General features: G+C 41.7%; 1 protein-coding gene across 1 annotated transcript in view; it reads right to left on the minus strand.

Annotated features, from left to right (window-relative positions):
- The window catches only part of LOC109477077 (inositol 1,4,5-trisphosphate receptor-like), a 122976-nt gene that overhangs the window by 8642 nt on the left and 92669 nt on the right, over positions 1–21665 (minus strand). The window contains exons 39-61 of the mRNA XM_019778122.1: positions 20730–20878; positions 19686–19797; positions 14851–15089; positions 14430–14505; positions 14079–14268; positions 13253–13441; positions 12040–12180; positions 11395–11516; positions 10646–10846; positions 9959–10069; positions 9728–9823; positions 8911–9048; positions 8128–8235; positions 7364–7556; positions 6801–6923; positions 6132–6304; positions 4517–4681; positions 3814–4003; positions 3163–3255; positions 2323–2480; positions 1448–1613; positions 855–1015; positions 84–245 (exon numbers count right to left, since the gene is read on the minus strand). Coding sequence (XP_019633681.1) covers positions 84–245; positions 855–1015; positions 1448–1613; positions 2323–2480; positions 3163–3255; positions 3814–4003; positions 4517–4681; positions 6132–6304; positions 6801–6923; positions 7364–7556; positions 8128–8235; positions 8911–9048; positions 9728–9823; positions 9959–10069; positions 10646–10846; positions 11395–11516; positions 12040–12180; positions 13253–13441; positions 14079–14268; positions 14430–14505; positions 14851–15089; positions 19686–19797; positions 20730–20878 — 3456 coding nt within the window. The remainder of the gene's footprint in view (positions 1–83; positions 246–854; positions 1016–1447; positions 1614–2322; positions 2481–3162; positions 3256–3813; positions 4004–4516; positions 4682–6131; positions 6305–6800; positions 6924–7363; positions 7557–8127; positions 8236–8910; positions 9049–9727; positions 9824–9958; positions 10070–10645; positions 10847–11394; positions 11517–12039; positions 12181–13252; positions 13442–14078; positions 14269–14429; positions 14506–14850; positions 15090–19685; positions 19798–20729; positions 20879–21665) is intronic.

Raw genomic sequence — 21665 nt, forward strand, 5'->3', positions numbered from 1 at the left:
AGAGAGAGAGAGAGAGAGAGAGAGAGAGATGATAAGGCCAGGCATGGCAGCAAATGAATAGGTTGAGCTCATCTTGTACTGACCTGATCCCTGAGTTCGGTCAGCTGTGTGGACAGGGTGGTGACCAGTTTGGTGGTGGCCTCTAACTGCGCCTGCAGATTCTGTCTCTCGCTCTGTTCACTGTCGCCCTCGTCTACAGCCAGAGACATGGCACGCATCCGGGGAAACCAGTCCAAGTCTTTGTCCTGGGAAGGACAGCAGGGACAAATGATTTTTCCTTTACTATCATGAAAGTTCATCTGTGTTGGTAGTTACATGTTGGGTAAACTGTAATAATATTGGGTACGGAACAAGACTACTTCCTGAGAGGAGTGAAAGAGGCTATTTACATCAGGGCCCATCACCCTTCACTCAACCACAACTATGGCGGACATTGTTACCAGATAACTTTGACCATGAAGGCTTTGACCCAGTGTTGACATGCACTTCAGAGAAGCTAGGTCACAAGTTTCACTGGGTCAGTCTACTGAATAAGACCAGAGTGACTGGTCAAAAGCTCGAGGAGAGATTTTCCCTTTTGTTTTGGAACAAAAGTTTTACCTTAAAACAATTTTTTCTTGTGTCTGGTGAACATATACATTTGTAATACCAGACACACAGGATGTAAAAAGACCTGAATTTCACATGGGCATAAATCACGTAAGCTTGCTTGCGTACACAGTTTTTCTTCTGTCATGTCAGGTTGTTGCCAGCAGGTCATTCGGGTCAAAGTCACTACAAGATATAGTAAACAACACATACATTTATTTAGTCATATCTTTCTTTATAACAGAAGCATGCTGTAGGCCTCTTACCTTGACCATGAGGTACACATAGCTCTCTGGTCCTGTGAATTCGGTGGGATCCTTGACTTTGACCAGCACGATGAAGAACAGGTAATGCCACATGTTGTGTTCCTCCTTGATGTGCTCGTCAAACGACACAGACTTGTTGTCAAAAGCTGCTCTGTTCAGACCTATGGTACCAAAAGGATTGAAAAGACAAGTCGATTAAAACAATCATGGAAGTGGTGGGATCTCTCACCCAGTTCAAAACTGAACTAGTGAGCTGTTTTGAGCCACCCTCATATGCCTTTGTATGCATGTAAATACTTCTGTAGGCATCCTTCCATCTCAAGAGATGATGGTAGAACTGGTGTTATGGCTGTGTGCAGCATCTAGTGTGGCTAATCAGCCCTATCATCCTATTAGCCCCTATTAGCATCCTGTTAGAAAGGTAACATTTGCAAAGCAAATGCATATGGTCTGCTCTGTTAACATGATGTAACCCAACACCAGTTTCCATGGTGACAGATGTCTGGTTCAGGTCATTGATCTTATTGGTTTGGAGAAGAAGAAGAAGAAACAGAGCAAAAACATGTTTTCTTTGGTAAACATAATTAGCTTACCACAGATGAAACAAGTGTTCTTGAGGATTTCCTCCTTCTGCTGCTTCTCGCTCCTCAGGTCGGCGAAGGTGTCGATGATGATACCGAAGATGAGGTTCAGCAGGATGATGATGATGACGAAGAAGAAGAGCAGGTCGTACATCACTCGGAACACAAACAACGACTCCTGTAGGGGGAAGACAGACAAAAGAGAGGGGTATTAACCTGAAGTAGACATTTATCTACAATTTTCTGTTGGTTATGGGGTTCGGCAGCAGGGAGAAGGTTAAAGAATCTAATTTCTTGACACATGCAAAGATGATGGATTGAGCAAAAGTTCCTTCTATATCTGTATCTGTATAACCACCCTTTGGCGTAACACATCAGCTTCGAAGGCACACGGCATGGTGGCAGCAGGCTACATTACAATACACATTACACTATATTACTTGTTACACCTCACCTTTGAACATCTTACTCTAAACATTGTTTAAATCTAATGATAATGCACCTACTGCAGTTGTTGACAGCGTACTTCAAATGACGAAAAGACGGATGCTAGCCAGAACAAGGGTTGAAACCAACTGCACACCAATATGGCAGCATCTACAAACTGATGACATCCTTTAACACACTGTACAGTGTAAAATCTGCCCATGTCTTTGGGTTAACTCTGGTTACCGTCATAAATGATTCACCAGGTTGGTAAATGAAAAGTTCTTTCATTCACAACCATTTTAAATAAGCCAACATTTCTGTGACCATCTGTCACCTTCATCAAGTGCTGGAGCTAAATGTTACTGTGCAGAAATGCAGTACCAAGCTTAATGTGACATACATATATAGGTTTTGTTGCAACATAGTGTTACATGCATGTACGTGCAGTTCCTGGTTACCTTGTTGGAAGGGTTCCTGAGGACGTCCCCGATGCCTCCCCCGTTCCTCAGGCCCTGGTTCAGGGTGGTGATGATACACATGATGAGGGTGTCACAGGCTCTCTCCTTCTCATCCCCACCCCCCTCCTCTACAGGCAGCAACACCTCCGTAACATTCTCTGTGGGACAACACATTTTCTTCACGAGTGGTCATTTTCAACAGAACTCATGCCCGCAGCCAGTATTTTGCTTGGGGTCCCCCTAATGTCCGAGGGACCAGCGAGTGCATGCAAGCTTCCTAGGGGGGGTCCGGAAAATATTGAAAATTGAACCTTCTGAAATGGCATTTCCTGATTTTTTGAGAAGATTCTAAAGGGAAAATCAGAGACAAATAGGATTAGAATCCCACTGGGTGGATCTTCGAGTGTGTACGGGAACTCCCCCTGGCTACAGGCATGGAACTTGCAATCAAATTTCTGTGAGTTACAGTATTCAAAGGTTAGGACCCTGTCACACATCCAAGGCTTAAGTTAGGGAGAAGTCTGACTAGATTTAGGCCATGAATCTAAACAAATTTGCATTAAATCTTAATCAAATTTGACTCCTGCACACACCTCAAACAATGATGACCTACTCCCGAACACCAGCCAACCAAGTTTTAAACATCTTGAAACATTCGCTGGCGCAGCCAAACAGGAGCTGATCTTTCAGACCACCGGCCAACCACAGCCATGTTTCTCCCGTCATACTCCTGACCATAGTTGCAAGGAATTTGGCAGTGTTCGGGAGGCCACATTCGGCTATGTGACCGTGACAGGGTCTTTGACTAAAGGTTTTGTAAGAAGTTTGCCTGATGTTTACCTGTGTTATTGGAACCAAACATAGCTGCCATGGGTGAGTCTGTACCCTCACAACCGCCCTCCTGTGTACACATCATCCCTCCTCCAGCTAGAGCTGAGAACAGGGCAGAGGAAGCAATGTTAGGACAGCACAATTGGCAGAGAGAAGGGAAAATGGAAGGGAAACTGGCATTCTCTTACCAAATGTGTAAGTCCTTCTTCCACTCCTCGATCCATGCCATTAAATATCAGTAAATATCATGTAGCATTGGTCTGAATAAGAACAATCATTATGACATTCACTAAAACTAGAATATAATGAAATCCTAATGTCATTCATTCACATGTTATATAATATATGGATTAGGGAAAAGAAAAGTCTTTTTGTCCTAGGGGCAGTGTCTAGGCACATTAAGTGTCTAGGGCACAATATTACAAGGCGGAGACCATCCCTCTATTTCCACTGTCTCTTACCTCCCCAACTGAAGTCAGGTACCCATTTTACACCTGGGTGGAGCAAGGAAAGTCATGTAAAGTGCCTTTCCCAAGGACACAACATCAACGAATTGAACCTGCGATCTTTAGATAAAGTGCCTGCTAGGAGAGCCATACAGCCATTTGATGCCATTCAGGGACAAGACACCCTGACTTATAAAATGGTCCTTGTACACACCTGGCATCAGGTGAGGTGCCGGGTCTACGTCCACCAAGAAGTCGTCCTCGAAGAACAGGTAACCGATGATGGAGAACAGGTAGATGAGGATGACGGCCAGCACCGCGGTCAGGACAATGGACCGTCCGTTCCTGGTGACTGACCGGATCACGTTCAACAGGGTTTCTTCTCTGTACACGACATCCAGGAGCTGGACAACACATGACATAAAATGGTTAAAACTGGTACAATGGGGAAGCTGGACAATGGCTCAAAGTGGTTAAAGCTTTGTTTAAATGACATCTCTTTCCATATATCTTTACACACTGATGTTCATCTGTCAGAGATCATGTATTGGCCAAAATTTTTGTCTATCACGATCAGAAAAAGACAGATGCTGGCTGGAACACTGCAATGATACTGTAAATCACATCATAATAACGGTAGCAGTGTAGCTAGGTCGCAGTCTGAGAAAAATTGGACGTTTGCTGAACTATATGTTTGTGGTGGTGACGTGCAGAAGAAAAAAGTCGGCAAATTATTTGTTCGCGGTAATGATAAATTTATAGTACAGACATGACCATGAAAATCGTGAATATAATAGTGCCGCGAATATAAAATGATTTACGCCAAAAAGCAGTTACTCAACCAACTGGATATGATTTTGGAAAGGGTCAGACATACTGTAAATCATTTTATATTCGCGCGGTTTGTGCCAACTTACGAGTACTGAGTAGAAGAACTCGTGCATGGTGAGCCCCAGCACACAGAGGATGAGGTAAGCCACGTAGTACCACAGCTCCACATCCCCCATGATGGCCTGGACGTTCTTGGTGAAGGTTCCCCTGTTCCCCAGCAGACTGACCAGGAACACAGCTTTATTTATAACCTGGTAAAAAACACACAAGCAATAATATTAAAGGCATCCAATAATGCAATTTCAGGGTGGGAATACAAATAATATTCTGGATGAGGAAATCTGTCTGAGGACAAATTGTACTTCATATTTTGACGTTACAGAATATTCCAAATATGAAATATGAGGTATGTCCACCATTAAACTATACATACAAAAGTCATGTACTTTTACACACGTGGTGGAAAGAAAAATGCTTATCTTTTATTTCAACCTATAAAATTCTGAGGTGTAGCTTATTCAGAATCTTCATTTAGTAAATTTCACTGTTGCACAGTTGTTATTATTTAATCTGATCAAAAAAATGTAACGAAAGTTATTTTCTATAACTGTTTCCATGTAAAATTTGAGAGTGTGAACAGCAAAGCTGAAGACTAGCTTCCTATACTGCGGCCTAGTATTTGTCTGTATCTGTATTGGTATAGCCGGTATAACCGTCCTTCGGCGTAACACACCAGCTTTGCAGGCACACAGCGCGCTGGCAGCTGGTTATATTACACCGAACGACCCGTCACAACTAACCTTTGCACATCTAACTGTTAAGGTTGTTTAAAGCTATCTAACTACATATCACTACAGGTCTAACAGTTACTATGTATACAGGAGGATTTAATAACACTGCAGCTAGTGCACAGCTACAGCCAACACTGAGAGCAAGAAGACACCATTTACCATGAAGCACATAGTCCCAACCTGTTGGTACCCCATGTTCAGGAGGGGGGAAGTGTTTGGGAGAGGGGGGTGCAGAGAGGGGGGTTGATGTGGGGTGAGAGAAGTGAGAGAGAATACAAGTACATGTACATTGTCAGCTTTGACATATATTGCTACAATTAAGACAGAAAGAACACCTGTCACTAGGGAAGACGCTATTAACCTTTAGCACACTGGAGTAGCCCTTTGGCTACTCTTCCTCTATAATTGTTTATGGGGTTAGGTAGCAGGGAGAAGGTTAAACACAGTGACTAACTATGGTACTAGTAATAAGCTTGCGTGCATTACTGAGCAATTAATTCTGAAAACTTGAAGGTTTTAGTTTCTTTCCAAGTTACATCTAACACTAATATTAAATCTTTACCTCAACCCGATTATGAGCAGTTGCAATAGTACTGGACATTTGTCAAACATTCTAACACACTTTTTAAAACATTGCATCAAGGCAATGTACATGAGGGTCTGCATGCCCTTTTTTGTAACGTGTAATCAGGCCTTTTTATTTTAGTCTTCTTAATCTGTAGGCAGCCACCCCAAATCATCGTTATTCAAAATCAATACATATAAGCCTTAATGTGTAATGGTTTGTAATCAGCTTTGAGAATTTAACGTAAATCATAATCTGCTGTAAAAATTACTACCCCCGATGCAGGCCCTCATACATTTTGTAGGACTCTAGAGCTTGGTAGAATGAATGGTAGTTTTCACTCACATTTGCACAACCTATTAACCACAGGGTTGGCTCCAGCCCTACGCTGAAGATGAGCCTGAGTATGGTGGAGGCCACGAGCGTTCGTATCCCAGAAGCCTTGGGCAGGGTGATGACTGTTGCCAAGGACACCAGCATGGCCGTCCACACCAGGCCGGACAGCCGCGGGTCAAGTTCTGGTCATTGTAGAAAACAAACATTGGGGTTGGGGCTGTAACATTTGAAAGATCGCTCCACAAATTTCACAAAGAACAATTTTTGTGTGTGTGAGTGTTTTCTATGTTGTGCATCATATTCCAGTCTAAAATCTTATTTTGGTGACTCAACAGTTGATCGGCAATTGTGGAAGGGGGGCTAAAGCAAATAGTCCTGAAGAATACCCTGAAAGTTGACAGAGAGTTAACAAAACTACTTCACCTGCAAACTGCATGTATATCTCAGAAATGTGTATGTCTTGGACCCGATTGGCAAAAACCTTATTTCGTACGTTAACTCAACGGCTGGTGTCCAATCTATATGTACATGTATGTTGGCATATGTCAAAGCTGGCCAATTTGCACACAGGAAAAATCTAACGTCCGCAGTTTTCATACACTAGTGTGTGTGTACAGTTTTTGTAACAGTTATAAGATTTTTGCCACATATTAAATCAGCTCAATGTCTCAGTCCTACCTCCTGTTCCTCCTGAGAAGGGGAAGAAGAAGGCTATAAGGAGGTTGATGAGGACGGCCAGGTTGAAGGAGATGGCGCTCCACAGGGACATGTGTGCACTGATCCAGTACAGGGTGGGATTGGCTGGAACACAACAAACAGTCTCATTGGCTGATTTGAACAATACAACCCATAAACATTACTTTCATTGGCTAACATGACAAGTTCAATCGTTACAAACAACCCTATTGGTTGGCATGCATGAAACAGAATAGCCACAAAAATAGTCCTGCAAAATTATGAAGATATCTAAAAAATGATTCATAGGTACAAAAAGAATTCCATTTTACAAATATCTTCTACAAATAACAGCAACTTTTTCCTGAGTTTCATGACGATTCGACATTTGGCCTGAATGGCTTAACAGTTTCAAACTACATTGTACATAGAAGAAAGATCGTAGTACTACATTAATCTGTTTCTATGTAAAATAATCTACAGTTCAGGTGTCAAGATCTATCGCAAAATTTCAGACAAACTTTCATCAACATCGACAATTTCGTGATTCCAACACAATGACCAACCTCTGAGTTTTTTCTGCCATTTCATCTCGTTGAACATGTCGTCACATCTCTCAAAGAAGTCAGACACCTTGCTTCCCTGCTCGTCGCGCTCGGCGGTGTGGTAGACGCGCGACTTAGTCTCCTCCGTCAGGTACTCACAGATACTGGGCACGGGGAACACAATCCTCTCCATGGTCCTGTCCTGACGCACAATCTGAGGGATGGAGAAAGGTGTTGACAAAAAGGTTATGTTTTTGGTAGCGTTTGTGTGTGTGTGTGTGTCTGTGTTATACTGTGTGAATGTGTGTCAGACAATCATTTCCAGAGAGTTCAAACCAACAAAAAAATAAAGTGACATTTGATATGTTTTCAGAACTATCTCAAGAGGTGTTAAATGTTGTAAAGTATCATGGTGCTAGGTATCTTTGATCCAATAATTATTGAAACAATTAAGTGGTTCCAACTGAAGTACTACTTTTGACTTCACTTCAAATGTCCTTGCTCAGTGTTCTAGCCAGCCTGACGTTTTGTTTCATGCTTTTTGAGGGTCGAAATCTTGACCCTCTAAAGCAATATTTCATGCATTTTGAGGGGCAAATTTTGCTGGTAGACTAATATGCTTGACATCTCTTCCTACACGTATATGTTTACACACCAATATTTGTCTAATAAAGACGACAGATTGGGCAAAATTTTTGTCTGTCATGAGCAGCAAAAAAAGGGTGAAAGATGGCTGCTAGCTAGAAGACTGTCCTTGCAATACTGGAATGTTTTTCTTGTTTTACCTCGATCTGTGCAGTGTGTTTTGCGTAGTACTCCAGGGCTGTGTTGCCATAGTCTGCAGCACTACTGGGCTTCAGCAGGGCTGCCAGCTCCTTGTTGTGCTGCGAGAGCTGCAGAGATAAAAACTACGACTCGTAAGTACATTGTACATATCTTGGCACTAGAATTATCTTTACTTGTTCTGTTTAGTTCATGGAAAAAATGGCAGGGCTCGGAATTTGACAGTTCTGGTAAAATTGGAGCTGTATAAGAGAGTTGTGAAGTGCTGCACTTTTACTGCTAGAGTTGGTAAGTTAGGCCTGATGTTCCTAGATATACCAGATCTCAATTAACTTCCCTTTCCACACATTTTACATGCAGTTTTAACTTTTTTATTCCTTGTAGAAATGTGGGGTAAATTCCTTTTAAATCATGATTAAAAGCTGTGTAATGCTATTAAAACTCATGCAAAAGCCTTCTATACCATGTGCACTAATTCGCTGCAATACTGTGTGTCTAATCTATAAGGCATAACCACACATGAAAACATGAACATCTACACTTGTTTTACATGAGACAAGAACATGACTTAAAAAGGAACTGCCCAGCTTTTGCATGCATTTTAGTCAAGAAATGCTCAGCTATTAAGCACCTTTTGCACGACTTATGATTGCAATTTGAACACCTGTACTGTGGATGGGAAGTCACAAAAGATCAGTACTGTAGACATGGTAGATGGGAAGTTACTCTACTGTACACATGGTATAGGGTGTTTGTGAAGTGCCACACTGCTAGAGTGTCCTAACCTGATGTGCCAGGATATAGATGTTGTGGCCGACTTCCTTGGGCGACACCTTGTCCTCCTCCTCATCCTCCTCACTGTCCTCATCATCCTCATCATCCTTCATCTCCTCCTGCATGTACGCCCTCTTGATCACATCAACCTGGATGGACATTTCCAAAGGAAGGATTTATAGGATGAAGATAGATTCAGCCTTATTGATATTGGCATTGACATGTTCATTAAAATTTAAACATGAATTGCACAGATAATACTACAAAATTTAAAATACAACTTATGTTTATCTTGTCTTTGTCTTTGGGGTTAAGGTAGCCAACATCAACTTGCTGATGATTCTGCTACACTGTAGTATTTGGGCTGTAGAATTTGGACCATCGCACACCGGGGCATGCCCCTACTCTTTTTCGAAAGGTGTGGCTCTCCTCAAACACGGGACCTCCAGTTTACGTCCTATGCGAGGACGTCCCTAACTGAAGCTAGCTACTCATTTACACCTGAGTGAAGTGAGGAAATTCGTGTAAAGTGCCTTTCCCAAGGGCACAAGATCGGTGACATGGGTGGGGATCGAACCCTGGACCTCTAGGTCCCGAGCTGAATGCGCTACCGCTGCGCCACACGACCCCAACTTATGTTTAAGGTTAAAACTTTTCCTCAGTAGACTGACCCAGAGTGACTGGGCGAAAGCTCTAGGTGAGAGAATTTTTTGTGTTGGACCAAAAGTTTTAACTTTAAACATGAAACTTCCAACACAGATGAATTTTCACGATAGGACTTAGGTTTATATTATGTATTTATCTTTTTTATAATTTTATATGACTCACCAGCTGTTTTGGACTGACGTTGTACAAGATCCTTTCAGCATTCTCACTGTCATGTCTGCTTTCCATGATAGCAAGTAGCAGCTTACTGGCATTGTTCTGTCAGGGGGAAGAAGATTTAACAGTATTTTCAAATGTCTTTAGATGCTAGAATTATCTAATGATGGTCTGATTCTAAGTGTAGTTTACACATGTAAAGCAGAGGCTGAAGTAACATGACAATGAGGAACTTACCTTGAGCTCTAACACCAAGTCCATACGGTGTGTACCCAGAGGGTTGATGTCATTGAGGATCAGAGCCGTGATGATGTCAATTCCGTTACACTCATGGCAGGCTATGGAGTTCTGTAGAACACATGGGGCAGTGAGTTTTCCATTATGATTTAGGCTAACAGTTCTGTGACTCTGGTCTAAATATAGCACTGTCTTTACACAGTATGTATATCGTAACTGTCCATTTCCATTTAATGTCAGCACGTCAGCAGAGCGTACTGTACTGTGCCTGTGCAAACCCTGACTTTTTAATGTTTTTTTATTGGATATTTAGTCAATGTTAGCTATAGCCAGCATAACAATTTTGCCTGTTGTACACAATACCTTTTCCGACACAACATTTGAAAACTACAGACCGAGTGTTCTTGAATACCAATGCAAATTGGAATTTGGAAGAGATGTTCTGCTGAAGCACTATGCATAATACATTACAGATGATGGCATGCTCATCATGTCCATTGTATCAAGTAAAATATGCTGCAAATGATGATGAAGATCAAAATCTATCAGACTGTTGCTATCAATGTCTATAAAGAAGCTATTAATATCTGTTTTCACTGATGATACAGACACATGATCCGTCAAATCCTTCCAGAAGTTGCTCAATGGCAGAAGAAACCAACCAGATTGTGTTGTAGAGTTGAATACCTGATTCTCGTGGCAGGGACCCTGGCAGTACTCGGTCAGACTGGCCAGTGTCTGGTTGATGAGGTCCACGTTCTTCTCGTTGATGTACAGTCCCAGCAGGCCCAGCCCACCGGTGGTGCTGCCACAGATACAGTCCAGGAACTGCAGCGTCTCACACACCAGGTTGTAGTTGGTCTTGTTGTTCTGATTCCGCAGGTAGTTCTGGGGGTCGAAGAGAATATACTCATGATCACGTACACTTGTATATGCAGCAATCTTAACCTTCTTCCTGCTAAGGAAGCCATTTGGCACCAATTTTGGTGCCAAATTGGACTGCTCTAACTGAAATTACAGGTACTGGTACAGGTACTGTACATGTACAAAATGTAGGTACTCATTTCCACCTGAGTGAAGTGAGGAAAATCATGTTAAGTGCCTTTCCAAAGGACACAAGATCAGTGACATGGCAGGATTCGAAGAGATTGAGATTTGATATTTATTGTAATCAACTTGCATGTTACATACATTGTACAGCGTTGCATGATAACATGAAATCTGTTAATCATTCCATTAAAATCTTACATAATAGATTCTAATAGGATCATATCGATTTAACCAAAGATAACAGTACATATTTACAACATATTTAAAATGTCCCGAACCCGGGACCTCTTCTGAGCCAAACACTCTTTTGCATCGCCACACGACCTCACATGTTTTATCATATTATCCCGAAATTATTTCAGGATGAATCAATCCTCCTGCCCTACCTGCAGGTCCCTGTTGTGGTTCTCACACAGTAGCTGCAGGAATCTCAGGATGGGCTTCATGATGGCGATCTCAGGACTCATGCCTCGCTCCTCGTTCTTCTTCTCTGTCTCCTTGTCAAACCCTAAGAACAGAAACTTCATCCTCCACAAAACAATTTTGTAGTCTTTTGTGATTTCTATTATTGCATACTAAATCGGAGACGATGGACAACCAGAGAGAGAGAGAGAGATACTAAAGTACATTACATTTTCAAAGCATCTGAGCATTTGGTTTATTTGTTTCAATGTTCATGAGCACAAATACCACTGTTACAAGAAGTTCGAAATTTCAGACTTCCAGGAGGTGCCAGTAGGTCACCTAGAGTTGAGACTGATTGTCTTTCTCTGCTGAGAACTTGTGTGTTTCTGACGCTAGTATGGTAGCAATAGTGATTCTCATTGTCAGTCAAGCTTCACAGGGTTGCTGCTCGGCAGGCCATTTGCACAAGGGATACAATTTTTGCTAGGGTTTCTAAGTACGATGGACACAAAATATGGTTCTACCGTGCAACTGGGTATTTGAACCCTGTATTGGGGTTACCGGTAGTAAATTCACTTAAACGTGACAAGGAGCAGAATTTAAAATCTGATGAATGCAGTCCTGACCTGAGAGAGGGTTGGCGGCATCCTCTCCCTGTGGTCCCTGCCTCATGGCACCAAACGCCTTACTGGTCTGCAGCGCTGCATCTGCCAGCTGGTCCCTCACGTCATCCGACATGGCTGCACCTGGGCTGCCTGAACCTGCACCTGGGAGAGTCAACTTGTCGTTCATAAGCAGGCTTGAGAAATTTGCATACAGGTGTCGCTTCCAAATGAAACCACTTTGAACTGGTCAATGTTTACTACTATGATCGTGATGTGATTGAACATATCAGAAGATTCATTATTCAACAACCGGTGGGTTTATAATCCAATGTTTTGGTTGCAGGCGGTCTCATCTTCTTCAGGGTTATGACTGGTCTGGATTCATACTGCAGCTAGGTGTCAGTGCTGAAATATTACAAAATTTAATGTGGTTGTCATGATTGTCTTAACATTGACCATAAAAAAAGTACAGTAATGTGGTTTTATTTGGAAGGAACAGTTGAGTTTTACGTATCACCCCTTACTGGAGGAGCTAACAGCAGCTTTATCCTGCCACACCAGGAACTCATCTTTGTTAACCATCAGCCTGCTGCTTTGTGCTGTCATTGCAACGACAATTGCTGTGTGGCTGGAACTTCGGTATGGCGAGGGTTAAGAACAAAGGATGTAGAAATTAAAGGCTCAGGTGCAGGGCACTTTTTGACTTCAGCAAGAGGCAAGAGAGATCCCTAACTTTCGTTTTCACAACAGTAAAATTCGACATCGAGCAGCATTTCATGCAAAAGTGCAACTTGCATTTTCACCGAAATCTTTAGGACTAGACACACCCAAAGGCGTTAGTCTTGTATAAAAGGCATCGATGACACAGAGCACCACAGCCACCGCAAACCATGCTAAAACCCGACTTACCCACGCAAGCAAAAACCTGTCGTACAAAAACTGCGTACACACGTAAGTGTGCAAAACTGCGTACATGGAATTTTTCTTGCGTGTAAATCAGCCTGCTTTGACTACGTCAAGAATGCACGTTCAGATCACACGCCAGCCCTCGAGGTAACGTACTGTCTGAACATAGTTTTTTTACATTCTTGGGGTACGCCAAACCAGGCTGATTTACACACGGGAAAAATCTGATGTACGCTGGTTTCGTGCGCTTTCGTACATAGGCATTTTTTGTACCGTCAGGTGTTTGTTTGCGTGTAAATCAGGTCAAAGAGTGACACCTGTTTCTTACAGTTACACTGGTCATATGCCGACAGCCTACGCCTGGTGGTGTAATGCCTAAGTTTACCAAAGGCCTTCAACGTGTGGTCAGCTGCCTCTAACAAATCATGCTTTCTAACCCTCTCCCGGTATTTTCTTGGAAAATTCAAGACTTGGACCATAGTCCTGTAGATAGATGTTAGATTCTCCTCTGGCTGCTCTGTAAGTGTAAGCAGGAACAGCCAAATCAGGGATCTAAGTTACATGTAGTAACCTTCAGCAAATGGACAATTTTATACAGCCTAGTACGAAAATTATGTATGACATTAGTGTAACAATTATAAAACACTACTGTTAGGGCTACTACTATTTTGTAAGGATTGATCACACCCTTGGAAAATAATAGTATCCGTAACTGTTACAGTAGTTAGGGCTACTATCAGAGCCAATCCCAGAGTTATACACTAAACTAGGAACTACAGAGATGTTAGTGGTACATGTACAAAAATATCTCACTGGAACAATGAAACAAGGAAAATATTTTCCCACATCAAACCAGCAGCAAACTACACATAGATCTATTTTACAGTACAAGTGGCAAAAACCTGGTGGTACGAAAGCTGCGTATGCACACGAGCGTACGAAAACTGCAAGTCGATTTTCCATGTAAATCGGCCTGCTTCGACATATGTCAGGAACCTACGTTAAGGAACACATAGGAAAAATTCTACTTTTTCGTACGCTTGTGTGCATACATAGTTGTCATACCGCTAGGTTTTTGCCTGCGTGTAAATTGGATCTTAACATACCACAATTGATCAAGTGAACTAAATGACAGCACACAGTGCTTAACCTACCTTTCTTTATTTTTGCTGGTGTGTCCTTCACTGCTACATCCTTGTTCTCCTTGTTTCCAGACAGACTGTCCCCGGTACTGACAGTGACCGTGGCCTTGATCTCTTGCTGAGACTCTCTCATACGGTCATAGAAAACCTTGAAGAACTTTTCTGCCTTTCCTTCATCCCGCAGGTGGTTGAGAAAAGATTTCTGAAGAAAGAAACATCACCCAGTATGTAATTGACCTTCTTTTTGTAGAGACGTTTGTCCAAAATTAGTCCAAATAAGTAATGACACATCAAAACAATGAACGTTACAAACAACTTAAAGTTAAATGTTACACTTGTTCAAAGACTGTCTAGCTGGCTCACCTGTATGGTACTGTTGCCACCTTCTAGCAATGCTATCCCAAGCTCCACTGCTTCCTCAAAAACCCTGTTACTGGTGCTGTGCATGTACAACACAATTGTTACCACTGGATGTTGCAAACTTAACCAAATCTTCCCCCCTCCCCCACTCTTGCCCTTCAAAGCAACCGTAGTACTGTAAAACTGCCTCCGCTCCTGAGGTGTTGCCAAAAAATAATTTGTCATGGATTGAAATTTTCAATATCAAATATGGTACTTTTGTGAAAACAAAATTATCATTATCATTTGACAATTGGTCATATAAACATTGTTATAAATATTGTCAGGTACATTAATGCAAGTCTGCAATACCTTTTAGTGATGCTTTCTACACCAGAGCAAGGAAATGTTTGAATCATGTCCTGGGCCTGAAGGTTATTCCTACCTATTGATGACCAAGTCTGTGACCAGGAGCGACGCCCCCTCTCTGTCCAAGTGGCACTGCACCTCTGCCAACGACATCTCCGCCCTCCCCACCATCTGTGCCCCGGGGGCGGGGTTGGCCACGGACGGGCGCTGGGGAGGCTGTGCATTCGGCGAGCCGCTCTCCTTGCGGTTGCGATCTGCCCGCGGGTGCTGCTTCCCGTAGTACCGTGTCAACAAGCTGCTGCGTAACTTGTCACCCTAGAACGCGGGTAAACCAAATATCGTTATTCCACTACTAGGAGATTTGGTACACAAAATAAACCCATCTTCATCTTCATCAACTTACAAAATAATATCTAAAACCTTTAAAAACTGGACTACTTGTTCAATAAAGTAAAAAGGTCTTTGGAATATTGGTATTCCTTGGTAGCTATGCAAATCTATTTTTGTTTAAATTAGAATGTATTGAGCCCGCATTCAACTACCTAGATGCAGTGACAAAACAATATCACAATGAGTATACAACACATGATCAGTCATGATAATGAAGCTTAATGGTAAGATGCAGAAGGGAAAATGCACAATGTTATGTATATTGTGATAATACGTTATGTGGAGGTTGAGGAGGACAGTACATGTACATGTAGTAGGGCTTCATGGCATCCAGGGAAGTACCATAATGTACTGACAGTACAACAAGAAAGTGAGGGAACTCTGGGCATTCATGGGTGTACAGTACAGATCTGGATTACAAAACAGTAATACAAAAAATGTAGATGAAAAGATGATGTGGTAGCTGCATGCGGACCATAGAGAAACTTGTCGTTCCAACTTTTGACAAAAATACACAGATGTATCGTCCATAATATGACACAATACGACATAGACCATGTTCCTATACGATTCTAAAATGACCAGGAACACTGTCTTTGGACATATCTCCATACCGGTACTGCAGAAAGCTTTGATGAAGACAAAGTTGCACATGATGTACTAGTAATGTTCTGCTATGTATTATTTATAAGACAACGATGAGAACTACAAGATTTCAAGTATAAGAGTATTAATGGTTATTTTCAAGGCAGCACAATACACGCCCATGCAGTGAAACAGTGCAGATTAGATATTACTATCAATGTTGTGCATACAGATTAGTTGGTGAGATCAACCACATGCAACATGCTTCTGAACAAAATGTCCATTTTCAGCCTTCCGCATTGTATTTTGATAGTAACGTGGCTTAGACACGCCAAATGTGCAAATCGTTTCAGATTGAAAGGCAACCAAATGGAAATTTCATTCAGAATCATTCATACTATAACTTTATTGTTCTACTGTAGTTCTACTTTAGACATCAATAGGGACATTTGTTAAATACACATATTACATTTCTATACTTTAGCAGATGCTAAGTGCTCTAAGAGTTCAACTTTAATTTTTGTTTCAGCTTTATATTGTAAACGTTCTGAATAAAGCCGGCTTCTGAGATTCTTTTTGTCGATTGTAACAATACAAGTTTTATTCTGATACATGTACAACAGGCTCATGTTTTTCCATAAATAGCATCTTGTTGTTGAACTCTCTGACAGCACTGCTTCTGTTCAACCCTTACCCTCTTTGCATCATCAATTTGCTTCTTTGACTGTTCATCCCGAGGCTTTGTAACCATGGCAATGGAAGCATGCAAAGAATGACACGGCAAGTTAGTATAAAACACCCGAGGTGTGCAGAAGAGCCACCTACCAGCTCATTCCTGGCCTGCAGCTCCCCTTGCTGCCCACAGCAGGCAGCAGAAGAGGGGGGTGAGAGCAAGCAGTGAGGAAGCAGAGAGGAGAGAAAACAGAAGCTCAACATGGGAAGAACATTAGTCTACATCAGTGTTCTAGCCAGCATCCATCTTTCCATCATTTCACCAAATTTTCTCTTTTTTGAGACAAAATATCGCCAGTCATCTTTGATGGACAAAAATTAGCATGTAAAGATATGAAAACAGATGCCATTGCACAAAATTTGCCCATCAAAATGCAGGAAAGTGTTTTAGAGAGTCAAGGCTTCAAAATTTTCGAGATGACGTAAAAAAAGTTCTGGCTGGCTAGAACAATGGTCTACATAGCCCCAGGGAAATTCTGATCCTGGAAAGAAACCAGGACAAAAAAGAGAGCACTCTATGTTATCTAAAAGCCACTACAACCTTTCCTGAAAGAATGTTCAAAATGTACAATTTGTACATGTAGAAGTATAACACTTTTTTTCTCCATTTGTCTTGAATGTGTGTTTCAAATTTTAAGCAGTATCACTGGCTGGTATTCCCAAAATGGTAAAATTGTAATGATTCTGACTTTAATTTGTCAGGAACTTGATTAAAACTTCGCTACAGCAGAACAGAGTCTACAGAGAAGTAGGAAAAAGGCAGCAAAAATGCCAAGCATAGGTTTAACTGCTGGTAATGGATATAGCCATGGTATGTCATGTAGTAAATGAGTCATACATGTACATCACAGTTCTTGCTAATCCTCTTTGTACAGAACTACATTACCCCTGGAAGCAGACTCTTGAGGCAGTGGGCGGAGAGTTGACAAAATCACGGTTAGCCTGTCCGTGACTCACTCCCCTCCCCACTATTCACTGGGCCCCAGGTTCGCAACACTGTATGCTGCTATGCAACAGGATATCGCAGCCCCGTAGCATACCTCGAATAGCGGCGTAGAGGGTTTACGCATCTTATAAGTTAGGGCACAGTGGATAGTGGGGAGGGGCTTGAGTCGGAGATGGGCTATCACTTGGACGTGTGCTTGAAACTCTAAGCCTGCTGCCTCATGAGTTTTGTCCCAGGGTAGAACTACATGTCCAGTTAGATCTTTTTCAGAAAATGTTAATGATCTACCTTGAAGGTACATGTAGACATGTTACACAATCTAGATGGCACAAACAGGAACAGAGCATATTGTAATTATAATTTCATCACAATGCAGCGTTGCTTTGTGAAATAAAATAAATGTGAAATTATGTACATGTGTATTTCCAATTGCTCTATCTGTGACTGTGCCATCTGGAAAGGTTTCAGCAGTGATAATTCTGTCTAAATTTACTTAAAAACACAACACAGAACACTAAGTCACAGCTCTTACAACACAAGCTCACAATTTACTTCACGCATGACATACATTGTACATGCACTCTACCAGCTGGTTTTGGGTGTAGTTCTCTGAACATAACTGCTACATGTAAGCATTCATTGTTCACTGAACCAAAAATACTACATGTACTCTCATTTTACAGTACAGGCAAAAAAGTTTATTTTTGAAACTCTTCTAAACCTGAAAATCTGACATCTTTTTGATTCCCAAAACCATACTGTGGTTGTCTGGCAAGTAAGCATAGATATAGTGTCATTTAAACATAATAACAACAACAACAACAACCTGCTGTTAGTAAGTCAAACACATAGCAACAACAACAACTGGGGGAAAGACTCTGTCGTCAAGTTCCCATTTAGCAGTCTTACATATCTGCCTCTTGAAGTGTTTAGGTATTCCAAAGTTAACCTTCTCCCTGCTAAAGTACCCTACCTGAACCAACTTTGCGTTAGTTACCGGGTTTGGCAGCAGGGACAAGGTTCAAGCCAGTATCTGAATGTCTTTTCATCATAAATTGTGTGAGGAAACTAATGACTTTTACAATGGTGAATTGTGTTGGGAAACAAGTGACTTTTGAAATGGAGAGGAACTTTTGAGTCGTAAACTGTGTTGGGAAATCAATGACTTTTGAAACGGAAAAGGAACTTTTGAGTCATAAATTGTGTGGGGAAACCAGTGACTTTTAGAAACGGAGAAGGAACTTCTGAGTCGAGCCCCTGTCAGGGTTAAGGGTTACGTCACACAAGGCAAGATGTTAGTTGGTGCACCTTCATTGTGGTGAACAGATCTTCCCCCTCTACAGGATAGATCTACCAGCCGCATGCACAAATGGGAGAGACAATCAACAAGCAAATTACATGCTGGTTAGAAGGAAACATGGCAAAACATTTGCAACCACTAATCATAGCAGCACTCTGGAATATTCATGCAAAAGTATAAGATGGATAGTTGTAAGCTATGATCATGAGATCATGACATACATGTGTCTGTCCATGCTCAAAAAAAGAACAAGTATTCAGTGGTACAGATAAATAGGAACCAACAGAGGAAAAATGCACACAAAAAGGTATTTGTGGCAAGTTGTAAATGTCTAAAAGCAGGGCTAACATTTGACTTTATGTCAGTCTCTATTCTTTTTATAACAAGACTATTTTCCAATGATGGTGCAAAGTATATTCACCCAGTTTGAGGTCAAATTTTTCAGATGTGTCTTATGTTATTTTGTATTATCTCGTTAAAGGTTGGGTCAGCTTGGACCCCTTAGCTTCCACAACAAAATGAAGAGAGACAAGCAGACACTTTCCATAATAGGAGACTGTGCAGATAGCATGCTAGACCTAACACAGTATGGAACAGTCTTTGACCCGATTTACACACACAGGCAAAAACTTCATGTACAAAAACTGTATAAAAAACAGAGCATGAAAAACTGGGTACACCATACTGGTAAATTATTCCTGCGTGTAAATTGGCCCGCTTTGATGGAATTAGGAATGTATGTTCAGATTACATTTTACTTCGTGGGTAACATACAATCTGAACATACTGGGGGAGGGGGGCTACATGTAGTTCTTTATGTAGGCCAAAGCAACAGCAGTTTTTGTATGCGCGTGTGCGTACACAATTTTTGTACATAAGGTTTTGCCCGTGTGTCAAATGGGTCTTCATCTACACGTAAAGGCAGAGACAATGATGAGCATGTGCCTGGGATGGTTACCTTTTCTCCGTAGTCAATGTCCGTGGTCATCATTTCCTTGAGAGTTTGCAGCACCTTGATGCACAATTTCTCCTCCTTTTCCTCTAGCAGCCTCTCTGTGTGTTTGATGAGCCTGTCGAAAACCAGAATGTGACAAAAGTGAGTACATTGAAACTGTTAATTCTGTAGGGTCTGTAACATTGGCAGAACGTCCGCAGCCTATATGCAAAACCTGTAATGTATAACATGTATTGTGCATAATACTTCAGCAGTATGTCTTGTATTAAGTCACATTCACGTACTTGAGAAGGATGACATCCATTCTATGGCTTTCAAATGTTGTGTCGAAAAAGGTATCATTTGCAATGGGCAAAATTCTTGTGATACTTTGACAAAACATCCAATGGAAACTCTGGGTTTCGCGCAGGTGCAGTATGTGTTACATGTTCCAAACCTTACCACTATGGCGTGGGACTACGTAACTACGAAAAATGTATTCTGTTCAACACAAACTGGTATACACTTGATAGGGGCTTACAGGGGACAAAGCATAGCTTGATACAACACTGTAACAATGCACATGCTGAGATATCCATTAGAAAAAAAGATGTGTCAACAGCACTGGTTTCAGCACCATGGAAAGTGCAACACAAATAAACACAATGCCAAAGTTTACTTAACTATCAAAACACTATTGACTTTCATACATAGGCTAGCAGCTGTCGCTGAGTGAACGATGATGATTCTATTTTGGTTCTACCCCAAAAAAGTCTAGGGTTGGCAGTTTTTCTACGGTTGGTCAGGAAACAAGAAACACAACATTTTTTTCCTAGGCCTTATACAGAACATTTCAAGGTGGTGAGGTTCTTACTTGGAGACTTTGTTAGGTGGCGTTGTGTGGCGTAATTGTAGAGCATTTGGCCCAGAACCTATGGGTCCTGGGTTCGATTCCACCTACATGCCCCGGTGTTGTGGCCTTGGGAAAGGCATTTTACACAACTTTCTCCCAACACGCCGATTTTTTGGCAGATTGGCATTATCATCATCATCAGAAGAGGTTCTTACTTGGAGATGAAGCCGCCGGATTCACAGTTCTGCCTGGCCTCGGAGCCGGGCGGGAACAGCAGCTCAGGTCTGTGCAGCACGTCCACCAGCACAGACAGCTCCGCCTGCACCAGCGGCCGCAGCTGGTCCTCCAGCAAGGACACAATGTCCTACAGCAGGAACAGCAAAACAACGTCAAAATAAGGGTTTACCAGCAAGTAGAAAATGCCTTCTCTTTCAAAGGTCCTTCTCCTTTCATTGTCAGCCAACTAATTATAACGAAAGCCTTTTTCTCCTAACAAGTACAAAAATCAATGTCTTGTGGCACTTGTACAATGTAAATCTGTAACACATTTCAAAGACATTTATCTTACTGTGTTTCCCAACTGATACCTTCTTACACTGCCAAGAAAGTCATAAAATGTCTTAAACTGAATTTCTCTTCCTGTTGTCTCCTTCATAATGACTATTGAGGGGAAATCCTCTTTTATTTTCATATCATTGTGCTACATGAACTCATTTCAAAGGGAGGAAGTTACATTTCAAAAGAAGCTCTCTAGCTAATGTGGCTTTCATTTTAAAAAGGTGTAATCGAGCTACGCAGCTTACTACACAGTTGGTTGAGACTATGAAGATCTTGCGGAATAACCAAGCTTCAGCAAAGCACTTTAAATTTTAACAAAAAGTGGCTAGATATTTTTGCATGGCAGGCTGTTACAGATTCTACTGCAAACAATACGTGTTGGGTTGCAAGCCCTACGCCAGGTTTTTCAGAATTTTCCTTCTCCGGTGAGGGTTTTGGGTCACAATTAGGGCACAGTAAATTGATTGATTGAGGCTGTTACTGTCTGGTGGACATACCGGCAGCATGCTGTCTGGATCTGCTGAAAAGGAGTTTCTTGGCTTGATGACCGGAGAGAGAAGAGGGCAGTAGTAGATAAGGAAAACATATTTCAT

This window comes from Branchiostoma belcheri, unplaced genomic scaffold (assembly GCF_001625305.1).
Source record: "Branchiostoma belcheri isolate BF01 breed outbred unplaced genomic scaffold, Haploidv18h27 scaffold4, whole genome shotgun sequence".
NCBI classification, from domain to species: Eukaryota; Metazoa; Chordata; class Leptocardii; order Amphioxiformes; family Branchiostomatidae; genus Branchiostoma; species Branchiostoma belcheri.